The sequence below is a fragment of the Heliangelus exortis genome, chromosome 18 (genome assembly GCF_036169615.1).
Source record: "Heliangelus exortis chromosome 18, bHelExo1.hap1, whole genome shotgun sequence".
Lineage (NCBI taxonomy): Eukaryota > Metazoa > Chordata > Aves > Apodiformes > Trochilidae > Heliangelus > Heliangelus exortis.
In genome coordinates this window covers 554,795-580,176 of record NC_092439.1, presented here as the reverse complement: position 1 = coordinate 580,176, position 25,382 = coordinate 554,795, and the positions used below count along the sequence as shown (strand labels likewise).

Below are 25,382 nucleotides of genomic sequence, written 5' to 3'. Positions count from 1 at the left end.
TAAGGGTTTTTCCTCACCGGAAGGATTCCATCCCGGGTGCCGGGACAGAAGGGGCTTTGACGTGCCCCCCTCCCGCAGTCCCAGCCCCTTGCCTGGTCCCGGGTGGGCTGCTCCAGCCCGGTGGTCTCTGTCTTGCAGAACAACGACTTCCTGAGGAACACCGTGCACCGCCACGAGCCCCCGGTGACTGCACAGCCCCTCCAGATCCTGGTGGAGAACGAGGAGGTGGTGGTTGTGGACAAACCCTCCTCGCTGCCCGTGCACCCCTGCGGCAGGTTCCGGCACAACTCTGTCATCTTCATCCTGGGCAAGGAGCACCACCTGGGGGAGCTCCACACCATCCACCGCCTCGACCGCATGACCTCCGGCGTCCTCATGTTTGCCAAGACCCTGGAGGTGTCCAAGAGGATGGACGAGCAGGTCCGGGGCAGGCAGGTGAGAGCTGGGGGAGGCAGGAGGGGGTTTGGAGCCTCTTGCCACGGGTGGTTTGTGAAACAAGTCCGAAGTCAGGCAGGTTTTGGGTGAAAATGAGCACGAGTTCCCAAAGCAGCTTTGCTGCTCTCCATGGGAGACAGGAAGGAAAAAAGAGTCACCAAAAATTTAATTGATTTTGGTGGCCTTAGGTTGGAAGGGATCCCCTTCCCTAAGGGACTGTGCAAAGCAATGAGAGGGCAGCTTTATTTGTAAGCAGAAACGTGCCAGTTTGGTGCTTTCTCAGCTTTGAGTGCTTGGTGACTTTCTCTCTTCCAGTGGCTCTTAGGCCCAGCAGCTGCAGGGTACAAACTCCTAGGATTTTCTTCAGGGCTGCAAACCAAAAGTCACTGGAGGCAGCTCTTAAATTTAACGTGATGAGAACAGACCAATCCTTGTGGCTTTGATGACCACAAGGGGAAAACACGAGAGAAATTTGGCTTTAGAGAGCTGGGTTTATTTTTTTTCACCTTTTCTCTTCTGTCGTAACAAAATCCGGGCAGTTTGCTGCCTGCTGAGTTATTTCATTGGAGAGAAGGAGAGCAGGGGCAGGGTGAGGGGGAGCAGGGGGCTGGGTGAGGGGGAGCAGGGGGCAGGCTTGGGGGGAGCAGGGGCAGGGTGAGGGGGAACAGGGTGGGGGGAACAGGGGGAGCAGGGGGCAGGGGGAGCAGGGGCAGGGTGAGGGGGAACAGGGGAGCAGGGGCAGGGTGAGGGGGAGCAGGGGGAGCAGGGTGCTGGGTGAGGGGGAGCAGGGTCCAGAGGGAGGGGGAACAGGGGGCAGGGTGAGGGGGAGCAGGGGGAGCAGGGGTTGGGTGAGAGGAAGCAGGGTGAGGGGGAGCAGGGTGCTGGGTGAGGGGGGCAGGGGGCAGGCTTGGTGGGGAGCAGGGGCAGGGTGAGGGGGAACAGGGTGGGGGGGAACTGGGGGAGCAGGGGTTGGGTGAGAGGAAGCAGGGTGAGGGGAGCAGGGGGCAGGGGGAGGGTGAGGGTGAGGAGTTCTGTCCTGAGGAGCTGCCCTGGCTCTCCTGCAGCTGGAGAAGGAATACGTCTGCCGCGTGGTGGGGAGTTCCCGGAGCACGAGGTGGTCTGCGAGGAGCCCATCCTGGTGGTGTCTTACAAAGTGGGGGTGTGCCGGGTGGACCCCAAGGGGAAGTTCTCCAGAACCATCTTCCAGAGGCTGAGCTACAACGGGCAGAGCAGCGTGGTCAGGTGCCTGCCCCGCACCGGCCGCACGCACCAGATCCGCGTCCACCTCCAGTTCCTGGGGCACCCCATCCTCAATGACCCCATCTACAACACCGAGGCCTGGGGGCCACACAGGGGCAGGGCTGGCAGGATTGGCAAAACGGATGAGGAGCTCCTGAAGGCCCTGGTGGAGGAGCACCGTGCCAAGCAGAGCCTGGACATCCTGGGGATTTCCGAGCGGGACTGGGACACCGGCGCCGAAAACGAAGGTTGTGGTGGCTCAAAGGACTGCACTGAGGCTGTGCAGCATGAACCCATCAGGGAGAGCTCCTGCCCTGCCCAGGACCCCGAGGGGGGCACCAGGGACCCCGAGGGGGGCACCAGGGACCCCGAGAGGGGCACCAAGGATCCTGAGAGAGGCACCAAGGACCCCGAGAGAAACGGTGTAGCAGCTTGTCCCTGGACTCTGGTAGCAACCTGGAAAGGCTTGAAAAAAATCAAGAACTCGGTTCAGGTGGGAACTGGGAGGGTGAAACGGGAGGGAAGGGTTCAGAAGAAAAGGATCCCTTGTGCCTGGAGTGCTCAGTGAGCAGGAGGGACCCCTCTCCCCAGGAGCTGGTGATGTACCTGCACGCCTTGCGCTACAAGGGAGCTGAGTTTGAGTATTGCTCCAAGATGCCCGAGTGGGCACGGGAGGACTGGGAGGGGTGACCAAGGGCAGGGGACTGCTGCAGGCTTTGTGGGACAGCAAAGTGTCTGGAGAAGAGCTACAGTGAATTTTGGGAACGTGGCTGAGGGGAACAAACTGCCCGTGAGTGGAGGTGGGGTGGGAAGGGTTGGTGTGGCTGGGGAAGTGTCCCGAGTGCTGTGAAAGGCAGGAAAATGGGCTGCAACACTGGATTTTTGTTGCATTTCAGGGAACTAAGACTGCAGGGTAACAACCACCACTCAGCATGGCAGCTTTGCCTTTCACCTCAGACTGTCCTGGGATTATCCACACGGAACTGATTTTAATTCCCTCCCTTTTATCTTCCTAAAAGAGCTGCTGGGATGTCACTCAACGTGCTGGATGCCATGGCACTCACAATGCCACCTCACATCACTGTATGCTTTTGTTGGGCTGATTTTAAAATTCAGACATTCTCCCTGAGAAGTTGGCATTTGTTGTTTTGTTGCTAGGGACAGTGGCTGTCTGAGATGTTTTGTGATAAATTACCATCTAGGAACAGGACTGAGGTAAATGCTGTGTCCTGGTGAGCATGAGCACAGTGTTACCTGTGCAGAGTGTTGGTCCTGGGAGACCTCCTACAGTTTTATTCTGATACATCTTTTTTTGTGGCAGCAGGAGAGCAGAACATGCAGCTAAAGCACGAACCTGTACAAATAAACCTGGTGGGAACAGATGTGCCTTACCCACTCCTCGTGTGGGATTGAGTCTGAATTTACCCCTGAGGCATCACCACGATGCCATCCTCACACCTTTCCAGCTGTGGTTTTTACTGGTCTGTTCTGGGTGTCATTTGTGGAGCTCTGGAGTCAGCATCTGGCCACTCTCTCCACAGGATTCAGTCTCTCCTTGATTTCCACAAGGAGTGAGTTGAAGTTAAACTGAATTTATGCTGCTTTAGGTTGGTTTTAGCCCCTGGAGCAGGGCACTCTCCTGGGAGCTCTGTGTTTTTAAAAGGTAACTATTGATGCACTGGGCAGAGAGGAAAAGCTTTGCTCTACCTCTTCAACACAATAATTTATACTTTTAAAATCGTGGCAGCTTCCTGAGAAGCAAAACCCAAGTGCAAGTAATTGATCTTTAAAGCAAATGTGGTGATTTCCAGTCAGGTGCTGGGATGGCTTCGGCTGGAGCTCCCTCAGCCCCTTGATCCTGCAAATATTTACCCAAAGCTCACACTGAGCACCAAGCCAGCCCCAACGTGATGATCTGTGGGGATTGTGAGTGGAAACTAGTGTCTTTAATTCCCTTTTTTTTTTTTTTTGTCTTAGGAGGGCTTGTGGCTGCATAGCACAGCTGGGTCCTGAGGGGAAGGGTGGGAAGGAGGCAGCACAGAGCCCCCCAGGAGTCCCCTGACACCGACACAGCCCTGGGGCAGATTCACTTCCTTTTTCCTTTTTTTCCCCTTTTCCCTTCCCTTTTCTCCTTTTCTCCTTTTCTCCTTCTCTCTTTTCTCTCTTTTCTCTCTTTTCTCTCTTTTCTCTCTTTTCTCTCTTTTCTCTCTTTTCTCTCTTTTCTCTCTTTTCTCTCTTTTCTCTCTTTTCTCTCTTTTCTCTCTTTTCTCTCTTTTCTCTCTTTTCTCTCTTTTCTCCTTTCTTTTGCTTTTTCTTCTCTCTGTAATGGTTGAAGAATCAGAGCCCGGGGAGGGGGAAAGCTGAGGGAAGTTCTGTGCGGGATCTCCCCATGAGGAGCGGCCCCCGCCTCCCCTCAGGGCAGGGGAGGGAGCGGGCAGGGGCTGCGGGGCGGGAGGCAGCGCCTGGGCCCTGTCGGAGGTGGAGATTTAAAAAAAAATTAAATCCGATGGAGGAAGAAAAGCAACCTCTCGACGAGGATGGGATTCGAACCCACGCGTGCAGAGCACAATGGATTAGCAGTCCATCGCCTTAACCACTCGGCCACCTCGTCCCGCCAGAGCTGCCTCTCCCCGGCCTATCAGACACCGCACGGCTCCGGGCAGCGCCTCCTTCCCGCCTCGCCCTCTGCGAGATGGCGCCGACCGCTCCTCCCTCCGCGGGCACCACCGAGCGGGGACCCAGCAACCCTGCGGGGCCGGCGACTGCCTCGGCAGCCTCATCGCTGCTGCTGCTGCTGGTGCGGGGCCGGCGGGACGCGCGGGCGGGGAGGGAGCGCTGCGGATATCAGGCTGCGGGCTGGTCAGGTGGGGGCCGCCATGTTGTACGGAGCGCAGGGCGGCGCCATGCTGTACGGCGGGCGCAGGGCGGCGCCGCTCTGTGACGTCAGCGCGGCGGTTTGGCGGGAGGCGGCTCGGTTTGAACTGTGGCGGCCTCAGGGAGCGGGCTGAGGGGAACCGGGAGGGACCCGGGGACAGCGGCCGAGGAGAGAGACCGGGAGGCCCGCTGGCGACAAGCAGGAGGGCCCTGTCTGGAGAAACAGGTAGGAGCGGCTCCCGGTGGGCAGAGGTCGGTGTGGGGGAGGCGGCGGGCGGTGCCTGGAGTGAGGCGGAGAGCGAGCGCTGAGGGAAGGCGGACAAAAGGCGGGAGGAGGAAGGAGAAAGTGGGAGCGGTGGGGTGAGGGGAGGCCTCCTGGCTGCCCTGCTGAGGGGGGAAAGGGGTTGAGAGGCGTCGAGCATGGGCCTGAGGAGATTTCAGCCCGAGGGGGAGAGGGGCTCGAAGTGCGAGCGGGATCTGCTGGTGAAGTGACGGTGGGGAGTGATTAGTGTGGGGAATAGAGCGGTGAAAGTGTGGGGAATACAGCGATAAAAGTGTTGGGAATAGAGCGATAAAAGAGGGGGAATTAGCGTTTGGAGGCTGCTCTGGACTGTCAGGGCGGTAATAAAACACCCCAGGGGAGGGGGAAGGAAAGAGCGGGAGAACAAAAAGGAATCGTAAAGGGAGAGTAAATAAGTTATTACTTGTAAAAAGGGGGAAAAACAAGGAGGGCTGGGGTGGGCATCTCGAGGGTCATGAATGAACTGAAAAAAGAATTATGGAGGGATTTTTCCTATTCACAGTGTGGAACCGGGAGGTGCTCAATTATCAAATCCCAGAGCTGAAAGGGCTGCACTGTGATTAACAGAATCCCAGAGCTTTTCAGCTCAGTGCTGGTGTTACAGGTCAGAGATGTGTAAATAAATTCAAAGATTAGAGAAGAACTGCTGAGCAGGTAGGTTTGGGCAGGATGATCTGAGAGGTCTTTTCCAACCTTAGAGATTCAGTGACTGGGTTATGAATTCCATATTAATAGATCTCCTGATGGCAAGTTCTTATCAGACTGAACAGGGCATCCTCCTCCAGCCATGCTCTGCTCCTCTCCAGACACCTCCCTGCACTGCTCTTTCCTGTCACTCTGTTCTGGGAGCTCTGTCCCAGTAACACTCAGTGGCATTTAGCTGATCTGGTTGTGGTTGTTGGTGATCTTCCTACTGAGGTTGGTGACTGGTTTTGGATTCCAGGCCTGTGTTTTATAGGGAAAGCACATCCTTCAGGAATGGACAGGAACAATCCAGACCCTAACATGGAAAAGTAAGTTGAAGTTTTATAAGAGTTGTATTGTGCTACTAATGTTATAATTTAGAGGCAAAACTTTGTAATCCCTGCATGATCTTCAGCATCTCATGAGTGAAGGGTGTTTCCATTGTGAAGGAAAAGATCATGAGTGTCTTTGATTGTGTGTGGGGAAGGTCTGAGGAGCTTTGATTGCCTGGAGACTGACCCTGGGGGCTGGAGGGCAATCTCCTGGGTTTCCCAAAGCTTCTTTTTTGGGACCTAGTGCTGGAAGGAATGATTTATTCAAAAGAAAGCTTGTTTGTTCAATTTCACACTGGTAAAAATAAGGAAGAAATCCTCTTATTAACCTTACAAACCTGGCAGTATTGTTCAATAAATACGTCTGGGTTTCAGTTTATGCCCTAATACCTGTTTCTTTTTTTTTCCTCTGCCAGTGATAACACAGAGCACATCAGAGGGAAGCGACTGTCCTCTGTGAGTAACCAACAGCTCAAAAATAAAACCAGGTCAGGGTGTGCAGGAGGGAAGAGGGGGAAGCAGTGGAGGGGAACTCAGTTTCTCCTCACAGCTGAAAAAAAAAACATTCCAAAAGCAAAGGAGGAAAAGCCTCAGAGATTGATCCCATTGACTGGGGAGCTGGTGGCTCTTATAAACTCTCTCCAGCCAAGCCATCAGGTCTCATAGCTGATCTTCCCAAATTTTACTTTTTCTTTTAGATTCTGAAGGCTCCACGGCAGCCTCTGGATGACCTGGGGAGTGGGAACGAGCTGACTCAGGTAGGTCCAGTCAGGCCTCCCTTGCACCTTCAGCTTGCAGGTATCAAAGCTCTGGCAACAGCTGCTTAGGGGGAGGATGTTTGGAGTCCTAAATATGATAAGAAATCCGTCAAGGTTTTGTTTTACATCAGAATGTTTCTTCTCTCAAGAAAAGAGGAGTGAACAGGGATAACCCTGCTCCTGGGCTGGGAACTTTGACCCAGCAGTGCCCAGGCTGCTGCAGGCAGGTTTGACACCCAGGGAAAAAGCCAGCCTGCCAGTTTCTTTAAAGGCAAAGCTAGGAAATGAGTGATTTCTTCCAGCCAGAGATGCAGAATGTATGTTTGGTGTGGCTCAGGGAACGTTTGCCACCTCCTGGGGTTCTTTGTTTGCAGGATCTCAACGCAGAAAAACGCCGGAAAAACTCTCGCCGCGTCAGCTTTGCAGACACCATCAAGTGAGTTGTCCTGTCTCAGAGACACTGCCATCCCCATTGCCCTTTGGAAACGACTGAAACAGGGCTGGGGTTTTGTTGGTTTGGTTTATTTTTTTTTTTACATTTGCTTTGTAACAGTTTTCCCTGTGTTTTCACAAGCTGCTGTTGTTTCTCTTCTCAGCTGCAGAGTCTTCCCTCGAGATCTTAAGAGTGACGTGTCAGAGAGGGAGAACACAGGTAAAAAAAGTCCTTTCTGTTCTCCTGACAGGCTTCTCAGGCTGTTAGCAACAAGATTTCAGCCTGAAGTGAGGAAGTCAGGCTGGTCAGGAGCAAGAAGGTCAGCTGGTTATCACAGACAGGCTGAAAACCCTTTAGTTATGAGTGCTGTGGGCCTTGTAGCTCAGGAAAATAAGTGGTGTTTGGAGAAAATCATCTAGAACAAAACCTGCCATGGGGCTTTAGATCAAAACAAAGCTGAGGTGCAGAATATTATGCTCACTTTGTCAGAGATCACCTAGGAAGGGTCTGAAAAGCTGATGTATTTTCAAGTGCTTCACTTCTCTGGGGTTTTGCTGCAAGAAGAAAGCACTTCAGGAGTCAGAGCTTCAGAAGAGTCTTTTCTGTACAGTTATTCTTGTCTCTGAATGTTTGGGTCATGCTTTTCACCCTGTAATGTCAGAATTCTCTTCTTATTTTTAGAGTGTGCACCAGACACAAGGAATGATGTCTTTCATAATCAGTAAGTTTGAAAAAAAACACCCATGACTGTAGAGTTCTGTCCTGCCAGTGCTTTTCCTCATGGGACCATCACAATTTTACTGCTCAAAGAAAGGCAGCAGGCATTTACCTCTCAAATTACTCACTGGGTTTTGAAAGAAGGGATTCAGCACAAAAAGCTGTGTTGGACACTCACAGAAAGAGAGTGGTTTCTGAAAAATTGAACAATTATGGCTTGAAACTGCTTCCTGCCCAAGCTGGTTGCTTGGGGATGTTTTCCAGGAAAGACCTACAGTTCCCATATCAGCCAGGCATGGCTTTTGATGTTTAGTATCACACCTTTTTCCCTCAGATCTGGATAAAGTGTTAGCCTGGCCTCAAAGTTCTTGTAGAGATAAAACAATGAGAGGATTTTGCAAATTACCCAGTAAGTAAAATAGCAGATTTAGACAATTATTGTGTATTTGAAAGGGAATTTCTTACATTAAAAATATACAGCAAGAAAAGAGCTTCTGTACAGCTGTGGATAGCTCGTGGTGCTAAGGGTGTCAGCCCAATGTGTGTGTAAACAAGTTGGAACAGTAACTAAGGGTTTTTGGGCTTGAAGGAGCAATCAATAACACAGCAGAGAGCAGAAGGCATTAAAAGTCAGAGAGAAAACCACACCAGGCATTGTCTGGCCTTTTCTTGTGCATGTAAATGATTTCAGGCTGCAGGAACACAGCTTCAGTTTCCCAGAGAGAAAGGAGTAACTGAAAGTGGAATGTCTGGAGTTAAAAATGAAGAATTAACCTTTTCTCTTTTTTTTTTTTCCACTTGTCACTGAGGCATTAAAATGGCACCAGTATGTTGAGCAGTAGCTTGTGGCTCACTGAGTTCAGAGAACTTCATGGGAAAATAAGATTGCAGCTCAACTTAGAAGATAGTGAAGACAGAATTAGTGTCTGTCCTACTGCCCAGTGAGCTGTGCACCAGAATTCTCTGCCTTTTCAGTACATTGCTGGAGCTTTCTGGTTTGAAATCTTTTAAGGAACTGTTTCTTATCTCTCTTTCTGTAGAAATGAAGACCCTGAAGCTGTTCCCTGTGGGATCACTGGTGAGTTTGGAAATAGATTTAATAAATAACAAAATTGCCATCTTTTTTCAAGGCTGTTGATTCTGTTTGGATAATTTCAGCAGGCCTGGAACAGTCTGCCTGACCAAGATAACTACTGCATGGCCAGGCTTTGTCCCATAACCTGCTACAAGCATTTTTTGTAGTTTTTTACATTTGCCCATAGTGCAGAAGTGTGGGTGGCTCCTCAGGGAGCACTGAAAATGTTTTTCAGGATGTATTATTTGGTTTCAGCTGGAGGTGTTTGTAAGACAAGCACGTGGATGTTTTCAGCCCAGTGGATAAATTAATAAGAAAACAGAGCAACAAACTGAGCATTTCCTTCTCTTCTGACAGGGATGAACACTTTGCTTCATGCCCCCATCCAGGCACCAGTGCAGCAGGCTGAGGTAAGTGAGGGTTTTTATTTTTTTGGCTCTGAAAATAAGTGTCCAAAAGGCATTCCAATAATCTGTGTAGTAAAGATGAGCAATTTAACTCAACTGCCTGAAAGCCAAGTCCTTTCATTCACATGAAATTTCTCTCAAAAAGCTAATCTATATTTTGAAGTATTTTTCTGCTCTGGTAGGCAGTATTGATACCTCTTGCTTCTGAAATTGCTTCCTAATTTCCCAGCTATTTCCTTTTCTCAGTTCTCCCTAAGAATTTTCAGAGAACTCTTCTGTTGGTTTTTTTCCTCTCTGTGGTTTTTCTTCCATGGGCAGAATGGGTGAGCACAAGTGTAAATATGTAACTTAAAGTCAACATCAACCCATTCTTTCTTCATATTATAATATCAGAATATCATATTGATGATATTTGATAAAAATACAGGATTGTATCTTGTTACTGCTCAGTTTCTTCCCCACAGGTTTAAAACTGGGAATCCTCTCCATTACAGAGACAAAAATGCCCCCAGCCAGGGGTGGAAAAGTCCTTTAGCACATCCAGCATGGTGCTGGTGCCTGGGGGCACACACAGGATAAACAGGAGGAGGTTTCTGCCTGCAGTTAGGTGGGGGGGGGTGAAAACAGAGATGTAGAAAATACTGATCCAGAGGAGTCAGTAATTGGATTTTTTTTAAAATAAAAGGCATCAGGACACAGCAGCAACCTTAGTGCTGCATGACTTGACTTTTACTTTGACTGGACTAAAGCATGATGTCATTTAAGTGTCAGTAACTGTAATTTCTCCTTTTTTTGTGGTGTTTTTTTGGGTTTTTCCCCAGTGGCATGATGAGGACACCACCACTCCCAGCCCCAGGGGGCAGGACACCACCTTGGTCTTTTCTGAGGGGGCTGAAATGGAGATGACAGCAAGTCACACTGCAGTGATCACACGGAACCTGAGGAACACTCAGGCTGACAGGACAGAGAAAATAGACATCACCTCCTTCCTGGCTGCCTTAAACCCCCCCAGTGGGCAGCCAGGAGAGAGTAAAGAGTTTTGTTTCCAGTCTGCCCTCTCCTGCCCATCTCCTGAGCGGAAGGAAGAGGGGACTGCAGGAAAAAAAATAGATTTCAATGAATTTCTGATGAGCTTGAAGTCACAGGAAAAGGCACCAAATCCTGTGGAGGGGCCAGAGAAAGAGAACGTGTTCTTGGTCCCTTCCCAAGTCTTGGAAGACATGGCCTTTTCCTCAGTGGAATTTGTGTATCCCCATCAACAGCTGGACACCTGCAACGTGACAAAAGTCTTCAGAGACCCAGATGATGGGATGGAGATGACAAAATGCCAGGTGCCTGCTGCCTTTCCTGGTGTCTGTGGGGCTGCAGCAGGGCAGTTCCTGGGGGCAGAGGTGACTCAGGCATTTGTGGATGATGGGATGGAGATGACAGCCAGTCACACTGCAAAGGTGTCCTGTCCCTTCTCCAGTGTTGGGAGTCAAAGCCTGAGCTTCAGAAAGGATTTCCCACTCACAGATAATTCTGTGTTCAGGGCAGCATCTAATCCTAATCAGCACTTAATTGTTCAGCAGGACCCTGTGCTCTGTACAGACAGAAAACCAGAGGATGTTGGAGACAGACGAGACCTCCCAGTGCTGAGAGCTGTTAAACAAGGGGCCAGAACAATGTCTGCCATCCCAGGATCCATTCCTTCTGAGACTGTCTTCCTAGGTGATAAAACTGTTGTTTTTTCTAAATGTGAAGACATGGAAATGACTGGGAATTACACAGATATAATCTGGGATGAGAGCAGCAAGGAAGTGAACAGTTCACATCACAGAACTTGGGAGCAGCCAGTGAGGACAAACTTTTCACTAGAAGAAAACAGGACCCCAGCCCCTGGAGGGAGGGACATTACAGAGATCCTGACATCCTCAGGTAGTCGAGCTCCTGGGGCATGTAAAAACTGTGGATTTGAGCAAGCTTCAGGTGAGAAAGGGACCCAAGCTGAGGGGATTGCTTCAGCAAATGTTGGTTTTCACTCTGGTACAAATCCAGTCCCTGCTGCTGTCCCCAAGAGTCAGCTGCAGCTCAGCCTTGCACACTCCCCAGGTGTTTCTCTGCCAGGTGAGAAGACAGTGATGTTCTCTGGAGAGGACATGGAGCTGACCAAAACCTCCTCTGCTCTCAGACCTTGTTTCCTTGATCCCAGATCTGCTCCTCTCAGTTTAAAGGAAGAGGAAGAAATGGAAATGACCAAGTGCCATGCTGTTGTCATTGATGATCAGAGCAAAGGGGGAACTGCAGAAGCAAAACAAATGCCTTGTAAAATAATTCCCAGGACAAACCAGAACAAAGATGTGACTGAGGGAACAAGTTCTTTGGATATGGAGAAGGAAAATCTGGAGGTGATCAGTATGGATGGGAATATCAAAAGAAGCCATGCTAAAGGCAAACCTCTAAATGCTTTGTTTTCCTGCACAAATGACAAAATGGGCATGTTTGCAGGTGACCAAAACATGGACTTACCTGAAGCTCATCTTGCTGCCTTTGATGTTGCTCCTGTTTATAATAGAGTACAGGAGTATGAGAATAATCATAACCCAAAGCAGCTTCCTGGTGTGGGTGTCAGCAGCCAGCCTGCAGCAACAGAGTCTGGGGATGTGAAACTGGGCATGAAGCAGCAGCCTGGTCACCCTTTGGCTCCAAATGGTTCATTTATTCCCAGGAATGAGCCCATTCCCCCTGGAACGAAGGGAAAGGAACAACGTGGAGCAATGTTAGGAATAAATGCAGGCTGCCAGAACTCAGACAAGCAGGAGCAAACCCACACCATGAGGGTGGTAAACAGAGGGCTGGCAACTCGAGTAGTTTCTGAGAGAGATTTTTCCAGTGGTAAAATGGTTTCCTCACAAGTGGATTTAAACAATCCTGCCTCTGCTGATGGCCTGCACTCAAAGGGTGCTGGAGACCCAGTGCTGCTCAGCACCTCTGCAGCACACAGGAGAAGTTCCCAATTGCCTTTGTTTTCAGAAAAATCAGTTGTTTTCCCTTCTGGTGAAAACATGGATCTGACTGGGAACTGCACCCAAATGGATCTGGATTGCACCAGCAGTGTGGGTTTGTCAGCAAGGGCAGCAGGACCTGCACACCTTGTTCAGGATGAAAATAAAACAGTAGCCTCACACCAAGGGGTCAGGATGGCAAGAAGCAGTCAGGAGCTGCCTGCCTGTGATGTGAGGAGGTTCACCAGGAGTGGTTTCACACATTTGCCTTTTGCAGGTGAGAAAACCACCCTGTTTCCAGAGGATGCTGATATGGACATCACCAGGAGTCACACAGTGCCAGCAGACAACAGAATAATTCTGCAGTGTGACAATTCAAACCATGGCAGTCCCTTCACCCCTGGAGACAGTGTTTTTACCTGCAGTGGTGACATGGAAATAACCAAGCTTATTCCTGTTGCAATTGAGGAACCCATGGCAAGGGCTGTGCCTCAGGGGATGCTCAGCCTGGCTGAAAGGACTGGGAGGAAGAGCTTGAGGGGGGAAAAGACTGTTTTGTTTTCCCTGAGTGATGAGAATGATGAGATGGAGATCACACAGAGCCACACAGCTGCCATTGGCCATGAAACTGTCTCTCAGAATGAGGGAGGGCCTCACCCTGTCTCTTCAGCTCTCCCTGTTACCTTCTCAAGTAGCCAGGCTGCCAGGGGTGTTCCCAAGCCTTGCTCTGCTGCTCGAGGGACTGTTTGCTGTGGTGACAAATCACAGGGGGCTGGAGAGCAAACACTCTTGGAGAGCAGAGCTCCTGCCTTTGCTCTGGATGAGATGGAGCTCACCCAGAGCCATCAGGTAGCTTTGGAAGGAAATTCCCTGCAGGGCAGGCACCCCAATCCCTCTGCTCCTGGAACCAGCACCATTCTCTTTACCAGTTACCAGGCTGACATGGAAATCACCCAGGCTCATTCTGAGAGGACTGAAAGAGGCTTCTGTGAGGAGGAGCTCCAGCTGGGTCAGCAGGCTGGTCCCCAGGCTGCCCCAGGTAACAAAACCATCCTTTTTACTTCAGCAGAGGACATGGAGATGACCACAACTCAGACAGCTGCACTGCATGGTGGAAGGGCTGTGCAGGACAGGGAGCCCATCCCTGCCATGGCTGCAGCTGATAAAACCTTTGTGTTCCTCCCCAGCCAGGATGATATGGAATTAACTGCATCTCACACAGTGCCTGTTAATGACAACGGGCTTGAGAGCCACCAGGTGTCACATGAAAGCCCCCAGCAGCCAGCCAAGCTCAGAGCATCCCTGCCATCCTGCAGAGATGAAGCAGACTCCCTGCATGCAAAGGACCTGGGGGGTGAGTGTCACACCCAGCCCAGGGAGAAGCCCAGCACTCCCTTTCCTGTTTCATCTGCAGCATTGCCTGCTGAGAAGGGAGCTCTGCAGGTGCCCAGTGCCACACCACCAGGTGCCATCTGCTCTGTCTCACCTCCTGAAGAGATTGTGGGTGTGGGGGCACCACAGGACCCTGCCCTTCCCACAGACCTGTCTATAAACACCCAGCAGCACCTCCTCCCTCCAGAAAACCTGGCATCAAAGAGGGTGTCCTTCAAGCTTCCAGGTGTTGGGCCCGTGGATGGCAGTGAAGAAAGTGTTGATTTGGTGTCCCCACTTCCCATCCAGCAGCCAAATCCTGTGGTGGGTTCTCCAGAGGCAGAAAGTCACCAGAGAAACCACCTATTGAATGAGGGTTCATCTAGACATGAAGCTGTAGCTGCAGACTCAGGCTTGGCTGGAGCAAGCCTTGCTCCTCTTCCTAACAAGGAATCAAAGGAAAAGGAGGGGCTGCCAGCTGAGGGGGAGATGCCTCCAAAAGATTTTCAGATGAACTCTGAGCCAGCTAAGCAGCTTGGGGTAGGTGACAATCCCAGTGAGCAACTAGATCCTGCTCTTCAGCCTGAATTTTCTGGAATTTTAAACATTTGTTCCAAACTGAGAAGTATTAGGAGGAGATCTGCAGTCTTCCCAGTTCCTGACACTGCCTTTTCTGACCAGTTGCCCAAATCACCAGCCCAGCCAGAGGATACCTTGAGCTTAGGAGAAAATACAGGAGGTGAACCAACTCATTTACCTCATCCCAAAGAGCAGGAGAACACAGGTCTTGGATCTGGAGCTGCTCCCAGAGACCCAAGTTTAGGCATAGTACTTAAAGATAAATATCCAGGAGTGAACATCCCTCTGGGTATCTTCCAGCCAAAATTACCAAGCAGAAGAAATCCTTCTGTCTCTGATGTACAGGACAGAAACACAAAACCTTCAGACCAAGGAGAAGCAGCAGTTTCTGAAGGGAACATAGATGCTGGTGACACCCCAGGTGACAACAAGGCCACCAGGCAGCACTTCAGCCCTTCATGGTTTGTAACAGAAGATTTTCTCCCCATCTGCCTTGAAGAAATGGATTCAGGTGAATCTGTAAGCTCTGAACTCTTGGAAAATGTCTGCACTGAGATAAGGAAAAAACAAACCCCCCACAATGGAAAGAATCAGTTTAAAGAGACAAAAACTTGCAGCAGCACAAAAAGAGCTTTGGAACAAGATGAGGAGGATCTTCAAAGTCCAAAGAAGCCCAAGAGTGATGAGAACTTGGAGGGTGAAGACTCTCAAGCCTTGCAGGTGAGTCTGTTCATTATAAGGGTAGAGGAGTCCCCAGGACTTCTGCTTAAATCTGGGGTGTAAGCAGACCTGCTGGTAAGTTTTCTTCCTCTTAGCCACCAGTTTGCTGTCATTTTGCTGTCTTGTCCCCTGCATTTTTCATTGTTTTGCCAAAACAGAAGAATCTGGTTGATGTGTGCAGCTTTCCTGAACCTGGGCAAACCAGGCAGAATGAGGGATGTGCCCAATTTAAATAATTATCTCCTAATAAATTAAATAATTATCTCCGTAGTGTATCCTCCTAATCCTTCCTCAGTCCTCTGAACCAAACTGTCTGCTGGTTGTTGCTTAGGTACAGTGATAGTTGCTTTAGGCCTTGTTCCAAACATGGATGTTTAAATTAGGGTTTTCATAAAGAGCACAAACTGCAGCTTCACTTTTTATGTGTCATAAATGGGAGGAAATGGCTTAACAAGCTGTACCCTGCTTTGTCCAGCTGATAGGTAGAAAATGGGCTGGTAATAAAAGTGAAACAATTCAGAGCATCAGGAAGCAGCTACAATAAACTGTCTGGTTACTCTTGTGTTGGTTCATGTAACTCTTAATTTTATTTTTTTTTTCCCTTGCTAATATTAGGCAGCTTCAGGTGCTGTGTCTCACAGCCCAGGAGAAGCTGGAGGAGGTGAAGCTGCTCTGACTCCTTCAGCCACAGTCCCTGAGTGCCCTCAGCCCAGCACCACCAGCTCTCTGGACTCGGGGAAGCCTGACACAGAATTCACAAGTAAGATTTCAAACCCTGGGGGAAAAGTCTCCTCAGAGTGCCTGGCAGGGAGAGGCACTGCCCAGATGCAGCCCCCAGGGTTAAGTAGCTCTTGCTAATTAGCTGGTAATGATTTCTTTCCCATGGGAGATACCTGGGATAACAAAGGGAAGCCCAGTCCTGGGGCCACGGAGGCATTTCTGGAAGCTGGATCTGTGTGAGGAACTCCCCTGGCTGGCTCAGGACAGCAGTGCCCTGGCTTTACCTTGGAAGCTTCTCCTGGAACCAGGAGGCACTGGTTGGAGCCTCTTTCTCAGTTTTCTGACTTCTTGGTACCTTCCATCTCTTTTTCCTCCTGAGCTCTCTGAGTTCATCACCACCCTGACACAGGTTTGGGTTTAGATGAGACTTTTAATCTGCTCCATGTTTGTCCCACTTTGCTGTTTCCTTCATTCAGCACTGGAAACGCACACAAAGGTCAAACTCTACATTAAATTTTCTCTTTTATCCAGACTTAATCAGCTCCAGTTGATATTTCCAGAGGAATGTTACTAACCCCAGCAATCTCCTCCCTTTTTTTTTTTTGTTTTTCTGGCCAGCCCAGCCCAGCAGTCAGGTGGAGTCTCAGCTTCTCACAGACAGCATTTGTGAAGACAACCTACGGGAGGTATGGGGAGCTTATCCCAAAACACCTGTCTGCATGTATCCAAATAAGCTGAACAAATGTACTTATTTGTGTGTTTTTCCTGATCTTTACAGAAACTTGAGAGTGGTGTTATCACAGTTGGGGAGTTTTTCACTCTTCTTGAAGTCCACGTTCCAATTCAGAAGCCCCGGCACAGCCACGTTCCAGTCACTGTGAGTATCTGGCCCTGATGTGCACAATATAACTCATCTTAAATTATATCCCTTTATCTTTTCTTATTATTATCTAAAATCAAATCTAGTAACCAATGAGTGTTTTATCTTCTTGGAAACAAGAGCTGTGACTGCAGCCCTTGTAGTTCAGGGTTTGGGTTTTTTTCTTATTCTGCAAAAATAAAGCTTCCGGGCCATTTGTTGCTTTCCATGTCTGAACTGATTGGAAGTTGCTGCTTCTGAAAAATTTACTTTTCTTTTTCTTCCCCTTTCTCCCCTCTGTTTTTCCCCAGTGTGCAGCCAGCACACCTCCTACTCCAGAGGATCTGCTCTACAGCCGATACGTCCATCGCCCCAAGCTGTGGATTTATGAGGAGGATTGCCAGGCCCTTTCTCAGAAGATAGATGAGTAAGATGTTGGTTTTTTTTATATTAGTAATTTTATTTTTCAGCTCTGGCTGTGTGCCACGTGGCCTGAATGGAATGAGTACATTACACATGAGACAAACAGAAAGCTGTAATTAAGGGAATTAATGCTGGCAGGTGGTTTGGTGCAGATTTAGACAGTACAGGGCTAACTCCTGGAGGGGGTTGTGTAGTTATGGAGATAATTAATGTTTGATTTTCCTCAAGTAGTTTATCTTTCACTGATCAAGTGTTTCAGTTGCACATGTGGAGAGTTAAAAGTTTCATATTGTGTCAAAAATGATCAAGCATAGAAAGCAGAATCCTAAGAGGGGATATGAGCTGTGGTTTGTTGCACTCTTCAGGTGTTTATTACACTGAAATACAGTTATCATGATTTATTTTCTTACTTGAAGGACACTTGTGGACTGATTCATTGTGCCTTTTACAACTTAACATGTACCTGTGCAAAATGAAGCTGTAGGATAAAACTCAAAACCAGCAGTAAGATTTTCCCAGCCTCCTTGGCACCATTTCCTCGTTCTCTGGCTCTCTAGCTCTCCACCTCTTGCTCAGCTCTGCCCTCCACAGAAAAACTGCAGGAAATGAACCTGGCAGCATGTGCTGGAGTTCAGCATCAGGGCTCTAGAGGGTCTCTGCAAGATGTAAGACCCAGCTGAACAAAAATATTTACATGTTTTGATTAGAAAAGGGGAAGTCTATAGGTACCAGCATGTTGCTTTGTGTGCTCAGTGCAGTTCCAACAAGACTTTCAACTATTTTTGGTTTTTTTTCAGGCTAAAACCATATGCAACTGTCCAGGATCAACTCCTGGTGAATGTGAACAGGAGTTTTTGGGAAGTGATGAGAACCTGCTCTGATGAAGAGGTAATGCTGCATGAAGAGGTGATGTTGTTTCTTGCATCATGAAGAAGTAAGGTTGATTTCTGTATTCAAATAAAATAAAAGCCAGAATAGTCCTAGAATAACAGCAGCAGGCAGGCAGGTGGCACAAGGGAAAATATTTTCTGAGTGGAGAGCTGCTGGCAGCTTCCAGTGTGTCAGAAGGATGCAAGATCCATGCACCCCTTAGAATACATTAAAGGGAATATGTTGCTGTAAGAAGGAAAACCTTGAAATAGTGATTGCTTTGTGTGGTTCTAATGCTAGGAATGAGGATCTGTTCAATGAAAATAAAGACTCAGAATACATAAAAGACAGTGGTGTTCATAGTTCATGCTTAGACTGACATCAGCTGTCCCTGAGGCTGGGTTATTAGCTAGAGTCAGGATGAATTCTGCTTGGGAACAAGGAAAGCACCAGAAACCTTTGCTGGAGAAGTAACAAATCTGAGCAGCTGCTCAGCAAAGCTCCACACTGCAATGAGACTGGTACCACCTAGTGGGAACAAGCAGTGCAGGGAAAAGCTTTTTGTGCAGCTGCTGGATTGACAGCCTGGAGAAAACATTGGGTTGTGTGATCTGTAGCCCTGTTCTGGGAAAACCTCCTTTTCCAGTTGATTTCTGGTGGTTTAGGCTCTGCCTGGGCTTCTGCCACCGTTCCAGTCAGGTCTCAAACCACAGGGGTGAGGGACAGCTGAGGTACTTCAAGGAGGTGCTTTGCTTTTGGGTAGAAACATCTCTCTTTGCAAAGAAAATCAATTATTTCATCAGCATCTGTGCTTGAGTTAACAGGGACAGCCCAGCCTTAAATCTGCTGCAGTTTGATTTAATTTTTTGATGTTATGCTGCTCCTGGAGAAAGGTGACACTGGGAGGGGCAGAGGAGGGAGGCAGAATCTAAAAGCCTGATTGAACAACCTTTTCCAGCACATCCCCATTCCCTTTCTCTTCTGGGTTTTCCCTTCATTGCAGCTGAAGAACTTTGGGGCAGAACTGAACAAAATGAAATCCTGTTTCACCAAGGAGAGTAAAATCTTGGCTCACAATGAGAAAGCAGAACTGTACAGCAAGCTGCTGCAGAGTGCACAGGTAACATGCCACAGGGCTGCAGAGGTTTAGCTTTAGGGGGAAAAAAAGGGAATTTCTACCATCTTTTGTCTGTCTCTGTCAGGTTTGGGAGCCTTTCATTTCCTTCTGATTTAACCTACTTGCAAATGTAAACCAGACAGGGACAGGGACTTCCTTGCACTTACACTGGAGGAACCTTCTGCCTCAAGGTTTTGACAATTAAATTAACAGTGAAAAACAGGAGTATTAAAGGGAAAGTAAAGTCCTGTAGTGATGTCAGCATTAGTAACTAGCAAGGAAATGCAGAAGGAATGTGTTGTGGGAGGCATCAGGAATGTGCATGTGCTAAAAGCTCTAGGAATTTCTTTATCTCCATGTCTCATCCCTTTGTAAGAAAAGTCCTTAGGAGGAGGCACTGAGTGTCCCTACACATGGCCACTGCCTCAGTGTCTGTCAGGCTGCTGCTTCACTCTAATGAGAGATGATATCAGCTCCTTTAATTAGTTTCTTGGCAGTCCAAGACCCACACAGTGGTCCCAGAAGACAATTCAGCTTTTTTTTTTAAATGTCATTGACTTGAGCACAATGTTCCCATCTTAGGAACAGCACAGAAAGCTGCTGGCAAGAATAGAGAAGCTGGATGGATTGCTGCAGGAGGCAGAGAGCTGCTTTGGGCCTCTGGAGGGAGGTAAGTGTCTGCAGAGCTGGCAGGGACCCTGCAGGCAGCACTGGACTCTCCTCAGCATCCTGCCTGAGGGGTTTCAAACCAGCTGCATGGTGATGCTCTGTGTCTTGTCACCTGGATTTCAGTGGCAGCTTTGAAACAATGCAGTAAAAGGAGTTTTCCTTGCTAACTGTTATTTTTGAGGGGTTTGGTAGATGCCCTTCCAGCCTTGTGTACATTTTTCTTAGTTAGCTTTGAAATGCTGAGGTTTATAAAACCCACAGACAAATGAAATAGAATCTGAAGATTGAACTGGGGAGTTCTGCAGAGACCTGATGCTTCTTTCCCACAGATTCTGGCAGGGAAGGATGGGAAGCAGAGGGCAGTGGTGAAATGGCAGAAGGGAGGAGCCTGAAGGAAGGTAATGGGACCAGCCAGGTGGCACTTCTTATTTTTGTTCTTTAAGTTCTGGAGAGGGTGGAACTCTGAAATACTAATCCTGGGATGGGTGCAGACACTACTGCTTTCTTTTCCTCATGGGATATTGCTAATTAAAAGATGTTAAAAGTACAAAAAAGACTGCTTTTCCCCCTGGAAAAATGGGGGTTAGAATTGGGTGCAGTGTGACTTGAAGGGTGTGTGCTGGCTGCCATATTCAGCAGGTGAATTTTTCAGTAATTCCTGACCTCTGGCTGCATGTCTGTGCCCAGGCAGGATACAGCCAGGGAGCTGAGATCTTCCCAAGTCAGGGCTTGCTCTGCTGCTCTCTTCTCTCACAGCATTTTTCCCTTTCTCTTAGAACTGGAGAGCTTCAGAGCCCAAGAAGAGAAACTTCAAAGGTAAGGTTGGATCAGAGAGGATCTGAAACCTGAAATAAGACGTGGCAGCCAGGCTGCAGGGGGCTGGTGGGTTTCCCCTTCATCTCCTGTGGCTGGTTTGTCTTTGCAGAGAACTGGCAGATCTGGAGACTGAGAATGAGCAAATGCTTGTTCAGATAAACCTGCTAAAGGAAAAAGAAAGAAGCTGCCAGGAACTCCTGGAGAAATACGAGTAAGGACAAGACTCCCAGGTTTTATTTTTATTACCTAGTTCTGGGGCTTCTAAACTGCCTGTGAATGGGTTTGGTTGTCCTCACATGATTTGGGAAGCCAGATCTCTGCATTCAGGCTGTATCCAGCTCTCCAGTTCCAAACTGAACATTGGTGCTTGCATTCCCAACAGGTTCTTGCATTCTGCTGGGAAGTGAAGTTGTGTTGGGAGCTGCCAAGAGCTGCAAGTGCTCTCAGTTCTCTGATCCTTGTCCTTCAGTTAATTGTGTGGTTGGTGAGATGAAACTCAGGGTGATGGTTTGTGTTTTCCCTCCCCTTCTTAGCTTCACTGAGTGGGAGATGACTGAGTGGAGCCAGCAGCAAGCAGTCTTTAATTTCCTTTATGACTCCATCGAGCTCACAGTGGTGTTTGGACCCCCAGTAGGTAAGCTGCAAGGTTGGAGGGTTTCAGTTTTATGAATTGGAGAGGTTAAAGAGCAAATAACACAAATCTAAAGTTTCTGTGCTTGTGAAGAGTGAGAAAACATCCTGCAGCAGGAGTGTGTAAGCTGAGAGCAGTGGCTTTGAGGATGATTATCAGTGTTTTTTCAGCAAACTATGTAACAAATGGCTATTTCTGAAGAGGAAGAGCTGCAGCTCCAGAACTAAGTATGGAAATAACAGCTTGGGGATTTTTTTCCCTTCTCAGAGGGTGATGTTTTTGGTGAAGATCCTTCCAGAAAGATAGTCAGCCTGAGCTTTGAATCTCTCCTGGATGGTAAGATTTTTATTTTTTTTTTAATAGCTTGAAAGTCACTGCCCTTAAAATCTCTTGGGAAGCCACCTGTGCATGTCTGGTTTGTCTGCTAATCCATTACTATCTGGCTTTGAAAAGATTCCTGTTTTTCTTTTGTGTTACAGAGGAAAAAGCTCCCCCCTCCTCATGTTTAGTCCAAAGACTCATCTTCCAGTTCCTTGACAGCCAGGGGTGCTGGCAGGAGAAGTGTCCCACACTGTGCCACCTGCCCCAGGTAATGTGCCAGGAAGCCTCAGGCTCTAGGAAAACACTGAATCTTTCCTGTCACAGGGAACAGGGCTGATGCTGAAGAAAAAGCATCTTAATGAATGCTTCAAATCAAAGTCTGGAATCCTCTGAGGTGTGAGGGGCAGTGCCTGGGCCTGAGGCAAGAGTCCTGAAGCTGTGGTTTCCTCCTCACTGGCTGCATTAATCTCTGCCTTAGTGATTTCTTAAAACCCTTTTCTTTCTGCTAGTACCAACGACAGAATTGAGCTGGATGCCATCCTGCTTCCCAGACTATTCATGGAATAAGCTGCCAACCCACTGGGGTTCTGCATGTCCCTGGAGCCTTCTTGGCAAAGCTGAGGGGAGAAATCAGGGCAGAGAATATTTGGGGTGAAGTCTGCACAATTCAGTTTTACATCCAGACTGAAATGGCAGTTAAACTTTCATGTACACACACACACATTTATATGTATGTACATACATATATATATATATATATATATACACATACACACACTTTCTGGCATCACCTGCATTTTCAAGAGCAATGTGAGTGTTTTTCTGGCTGCCCACTCAGGTTCTTCAGGATGTCTCCTGGGCTGTGAGTCGCTGCAGGAGCCTGGGGGAGGAGATTGAATTTCTGGAGAGATGGGGTGGAACATTCAACCTTCTGAAGACAGACATCAGTGACACAAGGTGAGTAACCTCAGCTGGGGTTTCCATCCTCTGGGATGCCTTCAGAGAGCATCTCTAGATAATCAGAACTGACATTTTTTCAATTTGGCTTTCTTGAAAGTGAGATTTCATGCCACTGTTTTGTCACAATGAGATAATTCAATATCATTTCACTATGATATCCACGTGCAATTTATTTTAATACCATTTCACTATGATATGCACATGCAATTTATTTTCATACCATTTCACTGTGATATCCACATGCAGGGAAATGAAGATGTCCTTGGTTCAGCCACTTCCTTGCTGTCATGGAATCTCTCCTTCCTCACTGCTTCCCTGTTTGACTTGAGTCTCACCTAAATCTTTAGGGGAAAGCAAAGCAAACAGAGCCAAGAGTTTGCCTGTAGCTTGGTGCTTTATTTCTTTCAATCATCTGTTTGCTTCAGCCAAGCAGAATTGGTTGTTGAAGGACAAATGCACTTAAAGTTTTTTTTCTTTAGTTTTCCTTTTTTCATGCTAATTCCCAACTCTGTGGCACGTCCCAGTGGAACAGGATAATCCTACTTCCCCTGGTCTGTCCTGCAGCAGGGTGTGCCCAGCTGCTGAGCCCTGCCTGCTGCTCCCTGGGGTTATTCTCCTTTTGCAGAGGGCTCTGGTATTTTTAGGATGGAGCAGAACATAATCTGTATTTAGTTCAGCCAGCAAAGCAGATGCAAGGGCAGCCTGTGCTCAGGAAGCTGCCAATCACTGGAGATTTACCTGACCTTAGAATGAACTGGAGGTAAATCAGTCCTACTGAAAACTTCTGAGAGCTTTAGCTACCTAGGAATATTTTGTGTTAACTAGGAAATGATATTTTTTTATTATTCTGCCAGATTTTTGTAAGGTTCTGTGAGGAAAGCTGGGGTTTGTGTTCTGACTCAGGGTTTGGGTGCTGACAGGATCAGAGTGGAAAGACCCCTTGAACTTTATTTGTGAAGCTGCTGTGGTCTCTGCAGGACTCTGCTGCATCCCTGGTTTTCCCTTCAGGAGCTGCACTCAGAGGCAGTGGCTGTACATGTGAATGTTTTGTGTTAAGTTTTTCTGCCTGTGTTTGTTTCACAGGGTGAAGCTTCTGTTCTCTGCTTCCAGAGCTTTTGCAAAGTTTGAGCTGACCCTGAGTCTCTCTGCCAGCTACCCCTCTGACCCTCTGCCTTTCACTGTCAGAACACAGGTTGGGAATATTGGGTGAGTTAAGCAGAAAGAGCCACTCCCTGCAGCTGAAGTCTCAGAGGGAGGGATGGGGGACTGGGGAATCAAACACTGGGGATCCTCCCAAACACCTCTGGTCCTGTTATCTTCCCAGGGAGGAGGAAATTTCTGCTCTGCTCTCCAAGGTGCCAGTTGGTGACCACTACCTGCAGAGGATTGTCAGCCTGATCCATCAAAACCTGCTCCAGGCTCCCAGATGATTCCCTGGACTGAGGAAGTCAGATTTTAGCCTTGTAGAAGCTTTCTCAGCAGGAGGGGAGTGCTCAGCTCTGCACTCATCCTGTCTGATACTGGGTGGGTGGCTGGGGAGCAGCCAGGAGCTGCCATGCAAGCAGAGGGCTCTAAAAAGAAGGAAGAATTGGTTTCACTTCTTACAGATCCCAGCTTCCTTTTGTCTTTTTTCTGGTGCTCTTGGGCTCCCTGTGTAGACTCCCCTGGTGTGGTTGTGCTCCAGACATGAGGTGTTGGTTCTGTTCTGGGTTGATTTACAGAGCTCTTGTGCAAACCAGTGATGAGTATTTTATGAGTATTTCCCAAATCAACACCACTGGAATCCCCCTGGGTTGGTGCCAGCCCTTTCAGCATCCACCATCACCCTGGAGTTCTGTGTCCTGGAATCCCTCCCACCCCCAGGACACAGGCAGCTCCTGGCTCTCCAGATCACCTCTCAGGAAGGTTTTTCTCACAAAGCCTCTGGGTGCCTCTGCTTGGCCAAACCCACCCGTGGGATGCTCTCCAGGTGCCCTCTGCAGGCTGCTCCTGGATCCCTGAGCCTGGCAAGAGCTGGGATTTGAGTGAGGAGATGTTCTGGCAGGGGCTGGGTCAGGAAAGCCACTGGTGCTCCCAGCTGGCTCTCTGTATATTCTGTATATTCTGTAGCTGACCCAACCCTGCACTTCCTGACACCCCCTGGGCAAAAGCAGGTTGTGTATTTCTGTAAAATGTGCTGGGTTTAACAATGTTGTTGTGTGTTTATATATTTTTTGTCATTTTACAAGTTTTCCTTCTATTTGGAAGGTGGAAGTTCATTAAACATTTGAATTCCTGCTCTTCCTTCTCCCAGCTGTGATTCTTGGCTCTGTTGTTTCAGCTTGTGCTTGAAAATTTGCCTGTTATGCCTGAAATAGCTTTGCCAATTTGAGAGGATTTTTTTTTTTTTTTGCAATAAGAACTTGGTTTGGGTTTCATTGGATTTCTGGGGCCTGGTTTTCACAGAAGAATTTTGTGGCTTTTTTTTTTTTTTTTTTTTTTTTTTTTTTAAGTTATGAAACTAGTGCCTAAATTGCAAATGACTGTGGGATTGTACCTGAAATAACTTTAAATTTCCTAGGGGAAATTGTCCCAGCATCCTGACCCAGCAGAGGGGGCTGCAGCCCTGTGCCAGGGCCACGACCCAGCTGGGGCTGCTTGCTTGGTCAGGTTTGGTTTTCCTTTCTGCATTATTTATTTAGAAGCTGAAGAATCTGACAGGTTTTGGTAGAGCTCATTGGATTGCTCTGGGCATTAAATCAAAGTAGGAGATAAAAAAAATTTAAAAAAAAAAAATTAAAAATTTAAAAAGCCAAGCAAAGCCAGGCATTTGTACAAGAAAAAATGGGATTAGGCAAAATTAACCATTTTTTGGTTGTGGTTTCTGGTCTGTGGTAGCAGAGCTCTGCTGGGGTGTGTCCTGACACCCGGGGTGCTAAGAGATAACAGGATTTTATTAATTCCTTGTAAATATTGGGCATCTGGAGGAAGGAAAATCAGATTTTCAGCCTTGCTGGGCCCATCACCCTCCACCTCACCCCAAGTTCTGCTTCCAGGTGTGAGCAGGAGGGAAAAGATGAAGAAACTTCAGGGTGGGGTCCCTGGGAC

The 25,382-nt window shown here is 48.3% G+C and overlaps 2 protein-coding genes and 1 non-coding gene across 4 annotated transcripts; 2 read left to right on the top strand and 1 right to left on the bottom strand.

Moving 5' to 3' along the window:
* Positions 1-69: 69 nt before the first annotated feature.
* RPUSD2 (RNA pseudouridine synthase domain containing 2) lies at positions 70-2,490 on the top strand (the record flags this gene model as incomplete). Its single annotated transcript, XM_071762054.1, is given in 4 exon segments — positions 70-435; positions 1,500-1,524; positions 1,527-2,108; positions 2,111-2,490. Coding segments are annotated over 4 exon segments (1,227 nt in total), but the record flags the coding sequence as incomplete, so codon positions are not given.
* Positions 2,491-4,203: 1,713 nt separating this feature from the next.
* On the bottom strand, positions 4,204-4,285 carry TRNAS-GCU (transfer RNA serine (anticodon GCU)). The gene has a single exon. It is a non-coding gene; the product is annotated as a tRNA-Ser (tRNA).
* Positions 4,286-4,545: 260 nt separating this feature from the next.
* Positions 4,546-24,584, top strand: KNL1 (kinetochore scaffold 1). Of its 2 annotated transcripts, none has more exons than XM_071761921.1 (26): positions 4,546-4,800; positions 5,793-5,862; positions 6,282-6,321; positions 6,564-6,623; positions 6,998-7,059; positions 7,220-7,275; positions 7,738-7,777; positions 8,814-8,851; positions 9,206-9,258; positions 10,077-14,909; positions 15,525-15,669; positions 16,248-16,315; positions 16,408-16,506; positions 16,800-16,915; positions 17,709-17,799; positions 18,785-18,901; positions 19,481-19,568; positions 19,897-19,965; positions 20,344-20,383; positions 20,493-20,594; positions 20,917-21,017; positions 21,282-21,350; positions 21,494-21,603; positions 22,174-22,292; positions 23,379-23,501; positions 23,620-24,584. In XM_071761921.1, the coding sequence occupies exons 2-26, from the start codon at positions 5,828-5,830 to the stop codon at positions 23,723-23,725; spliced, it is 6,780 nt and encodes a 2,259-aa protein (XP_071618022.1). In that variant the 5' UTR covers positions 4,546-4,800; positions 5,793-5,827; the 3' UTR covers positions 23,726-24,584. The 2 variants fall into 2 exon arrangements, with proteins under 2 accessions (XP_071618022.1, XP_071618021.1); XM_071761920.1 differs by having other exon boundaries at positions 10,077-14,913; positions 15,529-15,669.
* The last annotated feature ends 798 nt before the right edge of the window (positions 24,585-25,382 follow it).